The following is a 10,536-nucleotide window of genomic DNA, read 5'->3' on the forward strand; positions in this document are numbered from 1 at the left end:
CTGGCTTTGGCTCCAGGTCATTCTGACTTTTAAGGGTAATTAGTGGCTGAGCCCAGATTCAAACCTGGGCAGCCGGACTCCAGAGTCCTTGCTCACCACTTCTGTACCCTACTGCTTTGTCAGGGGAAGCACACTCCGGTTCTCTTCTGGTGCTGACGAGGTTTTTAGACTGTTAGAAACATGTAAATATGTCTCTAGGATCAAGTTCCTTAAGTCTGTCCTCATTTTCTTGTCTTAAAAAAGAAAAAAAAGATAGGGGCGCCTGGGTGGCTCAGTCAGTTGAGCATCTGATTCTTGATTTCGGCTCAGGGCATGATATCAGGGTCAGGAGATTGAGCCCCGTGTCAGGCTCTGCACTCAGTGGGGAGTCTGCTTGTCCCTCGCCCTCTGCCCCTCCCCCCTGCTTGTGCGCATGCTCTCTCTCTCTTGCACGCATGCTCTCTCTAAAATAAAATCTTTAAAACGAAAACAGAAACAAACCCCCCACAAAAGATAGTTTTAAAAACAACGAGATAGAGGGACAATGATCATGAAGTACTACAGACTGTTTGTTGTTTGGGGTTTTAACAAACCAGTGATAACATCTGCTCATCTTAGAAATGTGTAAAGATAACCACTAGTAGAACAAACAATGCATAACCTTCAAACCAGTGAACAGATGAATCTGTTAAGGTTCTCAGCTGCAAACAACAGCAAACGACTCTAGCCAACTCAAGCAGAAAAGGAATTTATTGAAAAGCTCTCAGCAGCTCAGAACATCAACAGGAAGGCTGGAAAAGCTGGCAGAGAAAATGGGCAGAAACCAAGGGAGGCTGGGTGGCAGGAGGCCCACGGATCGTCGTGGGTCTCAGTATCACTTGCTCCAGAGAAGGAGTCCCATGTCGGATCATCCAGCTGTCTGAGTGCAAGTCATGGGCCACAGGGTGACATCAGCAGTGGAGAGCATCTGGAAGCCTTTCGGCTTCTGTAGTGAGAGCCTGGGCTTGGTCTCCAATGAGTCACACACTGAGGGGTTCCCACCCCCCTCCCTCCCACATACATGGGGAATGGGAGGCCCTCAGTGGGTGCCAAGCAAAGAACATGCCAGGAGTGGCTCTGGGAGGGGGTGCGGGGGGATGTAGAAGACGGGGGAGGGAGCAGGAGTTGGGGGGTGGTGAGCTGGTGAGGAAGTAGAGAATAATTTCCGCCTTGTTGATCTTAGGTTTTCCAGCAGTTCTGTTAGGAGCCGTGATTTATGCACACACACAGAAAACCACAGGTGAAGTGCCAAAGAGTGACACTCTGAAATGTCAGGGCCCCTTTTATTTTGCAAACAAGGGACCAAGGCTGGGAAAGGTGACGCCACCTGGCAAGGAGGTGGCAGCAGGGCTGAGATCAGAACCAGGTCCCCTGGATCCCTGGCAGCCCCGCCGCCCAGCCACCCCACCGGGTGGAGATCCACACTGGGTGGGGGCCTCGGAGGATCAGGTTGGCAGGGGTCCCAGGCACAAGCCAAGAGCTAGAGAAGGCCAGAAGGGGTCAGAACCTACAGAATCTCAACGAGAAATGGGAAGGAAAGGTAGGGCCCCATGAACACATTTCAGAAACTGGGGGTGGGGGTGGGGGAGACCCCAGGCGGAGGCTTGCTCTGCCAGTTAACCAGCTGCCTTGTTTCTGTAGAGGAAGGACTTCACCTGTGGGCCTGGGGCTCTGGAGGGCAGGCAGCGACCTTATATCCCTCCCAAAAACTTGGGTGGGGGAAGGAGTCGCTGAGGTGCTGGTCCGAGCTTATCGGCTGAAGTGAGGACGGGGCACAAGGGGGAACAGGTCACGAAGAGGAGGGCAAGTGTGGCTCCCAAAACTGTGTGTGGCACTCTGGCACTCAGAAGGGGTCAGTCTCTTGCAGCCCCTCTCAGCCACCATTCTCAGTCAGCGGGTGGACCCTGATGCCCGGGGGGCCCAGGTCACACAGGGTGCTGCCCATGGTCACCCTGCTGAGGCTGTGGGAGTTGTGGCGGGGTCTGTGGTAGCGACACTGAGTCCCCAAGCACAGGGCTTCCTGGAAAGTCTCCCTGAAGCGGCTCGACATGATGTTGTAGAGCACAGGGTTAATGGCCGAGCTGAGGTAGAAGAAGACGCCGGAGGTAACATGCACGTACTGGAAGGCCAGTTCCAAGCCTTCGGTCCACTGGTACACAAAGCTCCACATGAGGCGGTCAGCGTGGAAAGGGGCCCAGCAGATCCCAAACACCACGACCAGCACAACTGTGGGGGTACAAAGGGGAGACTTGGGTGCCTGCCAGACTGCCTTCCCTGGGCTTCAGGGTAGTCTGCCCATTCTCACCGTGCCACCCATGCCCATTGTCCATCTGGAAGGTTCTGGAAGGCTGCCTGCGCTAGCCTCAGCACCCCCTTCAGAGAGGCTGGGCCACCATCACTGCCTGGGCAGTGTGCATGTGCCCTACCCCTGGCCACAGTCACCTGGACCAGGTGAGGATGCCTGAGCCAAGCTGGCCCAGTCTGGCTCTCCCATCACAGAGTTTGGAACTAGGTGGCTCTTAGCTAAGAGGTCGCCCAGCTTCCCAGAGCTTCCCTCCAGCTGTGGCGTCAACCAGCCATGCCCTTCCTCGGGTCTCTGTCATCGGGCTTGTCTTGATTTTTGTTTCTTCTTGCTTGTGTTTGCTTCTCTGACTGCCTGTCTTCCCCTGCAGTGCCTTCCCCGCCACACCCCAGCACCGTTTTCCCTCATCATCCGGGATTTCGACCAGGATGCTGCTTACAACATCCCCAGCCCATAACCTGATGTACCTAGTCCCTCAGAAAGCGAAGCTGGGGGAAGGAGGGAGGGAGGCAGGGAGAGAAGAAAGCCGGAGCCCCAGGCCAGCAAGCAAGGCAGCCTTAAGGAAACACCCCAGCTTCCCAGGGCGAGAGTCATCCCAGCTGAGCAGACTTGGTCCCTGCAGGGCAAGGGAATAGGGGGCAGAGGCAGAGTGGGCAGGGGGCGGTCTGTCGTGCAGGCTTCATGGGGCACAACTGAGAGGCAAGCTTGAAGCTCTGGGGTCAGTCCCATTTTAGGGAGTTGCTCAGGTGGCCTTGGGCTCTGGGACACTGTCCTGGGGGACAAGAGGAATGGGTCTCTCTCTGGGAATGGGGCAGTCCCCACTTAGCCGGCTATAATCCCACGGCTTTGACCAAGGTCTCACTACCTCTGTCTTGCCCTGGCTCACTGCATCTACCTGATTCAGGCCCCGCTAGGGTGGGGCAGGATGGGGAGGAAATCAAGGATTGGCCTAGTATCATTTTGTCTGGCTTCCCCAGGGCCTCTCTTTTTGTAAAAGAGCCAGACCTAGACCACAGTAAGACCCAGAGCCTCAACCCAGCTGGCCTGCCCCAATCCTTCTGCCCTGACTCTCCTGTGCTCTGCACACTGACCCTCACAAACACACCTCCTGATGAGCTTCTATTAGACAGTGGGTCCTCTAGGAACCACAGATACAGGCACTAAGGGAAGAGGGCAGTTCCTCAAGAAAGAGGAACACTCTGTGCCCATGGCCCTGCCTCCCAGGCTGCTCTAGGGAAGGACAGAACCAAGACAAGTTCAGGAGCAAAGATGAGAGACCTGGCAGGTCCAGCTCCCACAAACGGCTCTGCCTTCCTGGAACCCAGCCACGTGCCCCTGCCCAGTCCGTGGCTGGATTCCATGAGTCAGTGCCGGCCACCTGGGAGCACCACTTGTGCACCTGCATGGGCCTCCAAGCTGAGAAGCACCCCGGGCTTCGTTTAATGCTCGACTACTGCTGTCTGGACCGTCATAACGACTTTGAAACAAGGGATCCCCAAATTTGCATTTTGCACTGGGCCCCACAAATCACGTGGCTCATCCTGCCATTTATCTTTGGTATGAGTTTCTCACCGAGTAAAGCACGCGCACGTGCACACACAGAGGGCGGGGTGGGGGCTGTGGTGGCAACCCCAAACCTCACGCTCAGTCTCCATCAGAAACCCAGACACTCAGCCCCCCCCGGGTCCTGGAGGCTCTAGCCTCGTACCCAGGGCCAGACCCAGCCTCTCTTCCCAACAGCAACACTTACACAGCATCTTGGTCACCTGTGTCCGGCCCCGATCCCGCGACCGCTGAAACCTGCAGCTGTCACCAGGCTTGGGCCTGGCCCTGGCCTCCTGCCTGAGCAGCCACAATCTCTCACGCCGCAGCTGAAGCCCAATGAGCAGGTAGAGCACGCTGATGGTGGCCATGGGCAGGAAGAAGAAGAACAGAGTGGTGATCTGCATGACCAGGTTGTAGAGAGCCTGCGGGTGGACCAAGGTGCACCTAGCCGAGTGGGGCACTATGCCCCAGCAGGGCAGTTCCAGCTGCTGGATGCCGTGCAGGTTGGTGTTAGGCAGAGAACAAAGCACAGCGAGGCCCCAGATGGCCCCGAGTACACGGCGCACGTGGACCCGAGTCATCGTGGACCTGGCCTGCAGCGGGTGCACCACGGCCATGTAGCGCTCCACACTCAGGGCGGTGACATTGAGCACGGAGGCCAGGCAGACTGTCTCGAAGAGCAGCGTGCGGAAGTAGCAGCCCCCAGCGCCCAGCAGGAAGGGGTAGTTACACCACATCTCATAGAGCTCCAGGGGCAGACCCACAAGCAGCACCAGCAGGTCGGACACGGCTAGGCTGAAGAGGTAGTAGTTGGTGGGGGTGCGCATGGCCTTGTGGCGCAGGATGACCGTGCAGGTCAGCCCATTGCCCACGGCGCCCACCACGAAGATCAGCAGGTACATGGCGCAGATGGGCACAAACAGCTCTGTCTGCTGGGGCCCCAGGTACTTGAGTCTCAGTTCTTCATCAGTGAGGTTCAAGTCCTCAGGGTCGGGGAGCCTGGAGGCCCTACTGCCATTGCAGGGCACCAGGCTCCTTGCATCCCCTGGGGACAAGTCTCCAAGGAGGATGGAGCAGTTGAAGCAGAGAGGGGCCTGTGGAACAGAACAGAGAGACACCCAGAAAAGTCACTCAAAAATGCCCGGTAATTCATTAAACCAAAGGTGCCAGCGACACTAAGAGGAATGATATTTTAGGTACCGCTGAGAAATAAAAAACCCTGTCATCCATTGTAAGGTGTGTAACAATTTCAGAGATGTAAAAGTGTACATCTTAAAAATGAGAAAAAGCAGGGGCGCCTGGGTGGCTCAGTCGTTAAGCATCTGCCTTCGGCTCAGGTCGTGATCCCAGCGTCCTGGAATCGAGCCCCGCATCGGGCTCTCTGCTCAGCGGGGAGCCTGCTTCTCCCTCTCCCACTCCCCCTGCTTGTGTTCCTGCTCTCGCTGTGTCTCTCTCTGTCAAATAAATAAATAAAATCTTTTAAAAAAATGATAAAAAGCAGGATTCGGTTCTAAATGTCATGATCCACTGAAGTCTGAATAAAGGATGGTTCCTCTGGAGCATGAGCTTTGCAGCCAGCAGTCTCCCCTTGGGTATCTCCCCTTTCAAGCCCTGGACTTCGGGAGAGAGACTCAGTTTGGGCATCTGTAAAATGGGCACAACATGCAGTACCTGATCTTATCAGTATGTTTTGTTTTTTTTTTTAAGATTTTATTTATTTATTTGAGAGAGAGAGAATGAGAGAGAGAGCACATGAGAGGGGGGAGGGTCAGAGGGAGGAGCAGACTCCCTGCAGAGCAGGGAGCCCGATGCGGGACTCGATCCCGGGACTCCAGGATCATGACCTGAGCCGAAGGCAGTCGCTTAACCAACTGAGCCACCCAGGCGCCCCAGTATGGTTTTTAAGATCAAGAATGAAACTGGACCATTTCCTTACAGCACACACAAAAATAGACTCAAAATGGATGAAAGACCTAAATGTGAGACAGGAGTCCATCAGAATCCTTGAGGAGAACACAGGCAGCAACCTCTTTGACCTCAGCCGCAGCAACTTCTTCCTAGAAACATCACCAAAGGCAAGGAAAGCAAGGGTAAAAATGAACTATTGGGACTTCATCAAGATAAAAAGCTTTAGCACAGCAAAGGAAATAGTCAAGGAAACCAAAAGACAACCGACAGAATGGGAGAAGATATTTGCAAATGACATACCAGATAAAGGGCTAGTATCCAAAATCTATAAAGAACTTATCAACTCAACACCCAAATAACAAATAATCCAACCAAGAAATGGGGAGAGGACATGAACAGACATTTCTGCAAAGAAGACATACAAATGACCAACAGACACATGAAGAAGTGCTCAACATTGCTCGGCATCAGGGAAATCCAAATCAAAACCTCAGTGAGATACCACCTCACACCAGTCAGAATGGCTAAAATTAACAAGTCAGGAAACGACAGATGTTGGCGAGGATGTGGAGAAAGGGGAACCCTCCTACACTGTTAGTGGGAATGCAAGCTGGTGCAGCCACTCTGGAAAACAGTATGGAGGTTCCTCAAAAAGTTGAAAATAGAGCTACCGTATGACCCAGCAATTGCACTATTGGGTATTTACCCCAAAGATACAAATGTAGTGATCCGAAGGGGTGCGTGCACCCCAATGTTTATAGCAGCAGTGTCCACAATAGCCAAACTATAGAAAGACCCAGATGTCCATCAACAGATGAATGGATAAAGAAGATGTGGTATATATATACAATGGAATATTATGCAGCCATCAAAAAAACCAAAATCTTGCCATTTGCAACGACGTGGATGGAACTAGGGGGTATCATGCTAAGCGAAATAAGTCAATCAGAGAAAGATAAGTATCATATGATCTCACTGATATGAGGAATTTGAGAAGCAAGGCAGAGGATCATAGGGAAAGGGAGGGAAAAATGAAACAAGACGAAACCAGAGAGGGAGACAAATCATAAGAGACTCTTAATCTCAGGAAACAAACTGAGGGTTGCTGGAGGGGAGGGGGGTGGGAGGGATGGGGTGGCTGGGTGATGGGCATTGGGGAGAATATGTACTATGGTGAGCACTGTGAATTGTGTAAGACTGATGAATCACAGACCTGTATCCCTGAAACAAGTAATACATTATATGTTAATAAAAACAATTAAAAAAAAAAGAACAAGGGCTCTGGAAGCAACTGCCTGGATTCAAATCCAACCTCCCCAGTTCTGGGCTATGTGACCATTTGCATGGGAACCTCTCTGTTTCCTTATTGCAAGGATCCAGGCAGTTTGATCTACAAAAGGCTCTGTTTCCTTATTGCAAGGATCCAGGCAGTTTGATCTACAAAAGGTACTAGCGTGGGGCCTGCCTGACACACAGAAGGGCTTGGTTATCAGCCACCTCGCAGTGAGGACTGAGTCACTGTGGGGATCAAGCGAGGGGGTAAAAGGGCTAAACACGAGAATGCTAACCCAAAAGTTGGTCCTTATTTCTGTTTCCTAACACCTGCACTGTTAAAAGTTGAAATATTTGACAACCTTGACATGGCCGGTTCTGGGGTTCCCTCTCCTTTGTCAGGTCCCCATCTCTGCCAGTCCATGGGATATAGTGGTTAAGGACCCAGGCCATGGAGCTAAACACACTGGCCCGAGGTCAAATGCCAGCTCAGCTACACTCTAGCTGTGACGGCTCCTCACTGTGCCTCAGTCTTCACATCTATAAAATGGGGGTGTCCACAAAGCTTACCTCATAATTTCTGTGACGATTAAATGTGAAAACACATATAAAGTTCTCAGGGTGTGCCTGGTACCTTTCAGGTGTGCAATATCAATGCATAGTAACAGTATCCTTACTTCCCACATGGAAAGGGAAAAACAGTCCAAGGGAGGGGCACGTGGCTGGGTCAGTCGGTCGCTTTTGATCTTGGGGTTGTGAGTAGGAGCCGGATATTGGGTGTGGAGATAACTTAAAAATAAAATCTTAGGGGCACCTGGGTGACTCAGTCATTAATCTACCGACTCTTGATTTCAGCTTTGGTCATGATCTCGGGGTCTTGAGATCAAGCCCAGTGTCAGGCTCTGCGCTCAGCAGGGAGTCTGTTTGGGATTCTCTCTCTCCCTCTGCACCCCCCCTCAAATAAATAATTCTTTTTTTTTCCCTAAGATTTAGTGCAGAATTCTTTTTTTTTTTTTTTAAGATTTTATTTATTTATAGTCAGAGAGAGAGAGAGAGTACAAGCTGGGGGAGCGTCAGGAAGAGGGAGAAGCAGGCTCCCCACCAAGCAGGGAGCCCGATTCAGGGCTCCATCCCAGGACCCCGGGATCATGACGGGAGCTGAAGGCAGACGCTTAACCGACGGAGCCACCCAGGCATCCCTCAACTAAATAATTCTTAAATAAAATAAAATAACTCTTAAAAAAAAGAACAGTCCAAGGGAGATGGGGCAGGGGCTGAAACAGGATTTGTCTGGGCAGGTGTTTGGTGGGACAGGCCAGGAGCTGGGGACTGTCCTCCTTAGCCCTTTTGCCCAGCCCACCGCCAACACCGCCCCTCCCCTCAGGGCAACCGCGGACTTTCAGGCTCCGTTCCTGGACCCTCTTCCTATTCCTTCAGCTCCAATTCATCTTCTCAATAGGAGTTTGGGGCCCAAGTACCACCATCCAACTTTCTTTCTAGGTCCTTTTCTCTCCCAGACCCCAAGAATTCTTAATCCTGAATATCTGCCTCCTTACCAGAACCTCCACCCAGAAGTCTCCCCCAACCTCCTTGTTAATCCCACACCTGCTCCGCATTCTGGGATGGAGGGGCATTTTCACTCACCCAGGCTGCTCACCTGCCCGCCTACAAGGCTGGAGCCCAGCGGGGAGCCCGGTGGGGTGGGGGGGATGAGCGGGCGGCGCGCAGGTGCCGACCAGGGTTCGAGGGGGGGGATCTCTGCGCCACCGGGAAGGGTCGCAGCGCCGGTGTCCGGCAAAAAGACAGAAATAACCCGGAGGCTGCGAATCCCCCGAGAAGTGGGGCGCCTCGACGGGGCCCTCCGATCCCTACCGCCCCGGGGAGACCCTCTGTGCGCTCTTCCCAGCCCCGCGCCCAAACCCCCTTGGCCGCGGCAGCATCGCGGTCCCCTACCATGCCGTCTGCGGCCGGCGACATCGAGGCGCGGGGCGGGTGGCGAGACCGACGAACAGACGCGGCGCCGGGAGCCAGCAGACTAGGGGACAGACGGCAGCCCGCCCACAAGTAGCCCTCCCCGTCGCCCCGCCTGCCGGTGGCCCCGCTGCCCCGAAAGGGACAGCCACCAGGGGGCGGTGCTCTTGCCGCTGCGGTGGACCCAGACACCCTCATCTGGGGTCCCCACGCCCCCCCAAACGAGGGCGGTTGTTAACAGCGTTTGACGAGACATTCCCAGGAGCACCATTACGGAGTCCTCATGGAACCCTCACAACAACCCATTTACAAATGAGAAAACTGAGCCTCAGAGAGGTGAATTGCGACTGGTCTGGGTCTCACACCCTCCCCCCCAGCCCCGGGCTCCGGCGTGGTGACTTTTAGCCTAACTCCTTATTGTGGTGTCTCTCCAGCCCCCCATCTCCTCCTGCCCCACATTTCAGACGCACCTCAAAGTTCACATGCTCCAAAGGGTCTCATCCCCTTCCTAGGCTTCACGTGGGGTCTCCCCTCCCCCCGGGGCCCAAGTCCCAGGGCAGCACTCTCCACTCCCTCTCCCTACAGTTCCCGCGCAGGTCGTCCTCCCCTCCCAGGACTGCAAGCAGAAGCTCGGTTCTCCCTCCAGTCTGTCCTCCCACCGCCCAATCTTCTTCCTAAAGCCCTAGCCAGGTTCTTCCTCTGCTGGAAAACCTTCCCAGGGACTCCCCACTTCCTTCTGAAAAAGAACACACCAAAGTCTAGCCTGGTGTTGGACCTCCATGCCCCACTTGCCTTCGTGGTCCCCCCTCAGTATATTCCTCACCCCCAAAGACCCTCCCTCTCACCCATTCAAATGTCACTCCATCCCTCCCACCCCACCACACGGTGCCTGACAGGGAAGGAGGGAAGTGTAGGGAAGAGTCTCGAGTGCTTGGATCCCAGCCTCCTCCTGCTCCCCCAAGCTGTACACATGTAAACCCAAGCGGGGAGCCCCTTCCCTGCTCTGCCCTCTCCTCCAACCAGCTCCTTAGTTGGAAGTCATTTCATCAGGAACTTTCCAGGAACCCTAGACACATGGATCTTAGAGGCCAATACGCTAGCTCCTGGGCCTCTTCCCAGAGTCTGATTCATTTAGTCTGGGCAAAGTCCAGCAACCCTCATTTTTGACACACAGGGAGGGAGCCCCAAGCCCCAGAATCACACTGTGAGAAGCACTGGGAGGGGTTAAGTACAAAGCCCCAGGACCCAGGAAGGCTGCTGGTCAGCAGTGGGAATGGGAAGAGACCAGCCCCTCTGTGTCTCGGTTCTCCTTCCTATAGCATGTGCGACTGTGGGGGCCCTGAGACGTCAGCGCAAAGATTTAGCACCGGGCTGGCGCCGCGACCAGCACTTAAAAACGTCCATGTAATGACAACTGGAGGTGCAACTTTCTTGCCCCCAAATCTCCCCAGCCCCCACCCCCCCACCCATGAGTCAGGGGCTGGCCTTGGGGACTGGGAGTCATACGCTCTCAGAGCCTC

General features: G+C 54.1%; 1 protein-coding gene across 1 annotated transcript; it reads right to left on the reverse strand.

Annotated features, from left to right (window-relative positions):
* Positions 1–711: 711 nt before the first annotated feature.
* On the reverse strand, positions 712–9,210 carry NMUR1 (neuromedin U receptor 1). The gene is made up of 3 exons (XM_036110112.2): positions 8,999–9,210; positions 4,071–4,959; positions 712–2,244 (listed from the first exon to the last, which is right to left on the reverse strand). The coding sequence occupies exons 1-3, from the start codon at positions 9,020–9,022 to the stop codon at positions 1,892–1,894; spliced, it is 1,266 nt and encodes a 421-aa protein (XP_035966005.2). The 5' UTR covers positions 9,023–9,210; the 3' UTR covers positions 712–1,891.
* Positions 9,211–10,536: the final 1,326 nt, after the last annotated feature.

The sequence above is a fragment of the Halichoerus grypus genome, chromosome 4, assembly GCF_964656455.1.
Source record: "Halichoerus grypus chromosome 4, mHalGry1.hap1.1, whole genome shotgun sequence".
Lineage (NCBI taxonomy): Eukaryota > Metazoa > Chordata > Mammalia > Carnivora > Phocidae > Halichoerus > Halichoerus grypus.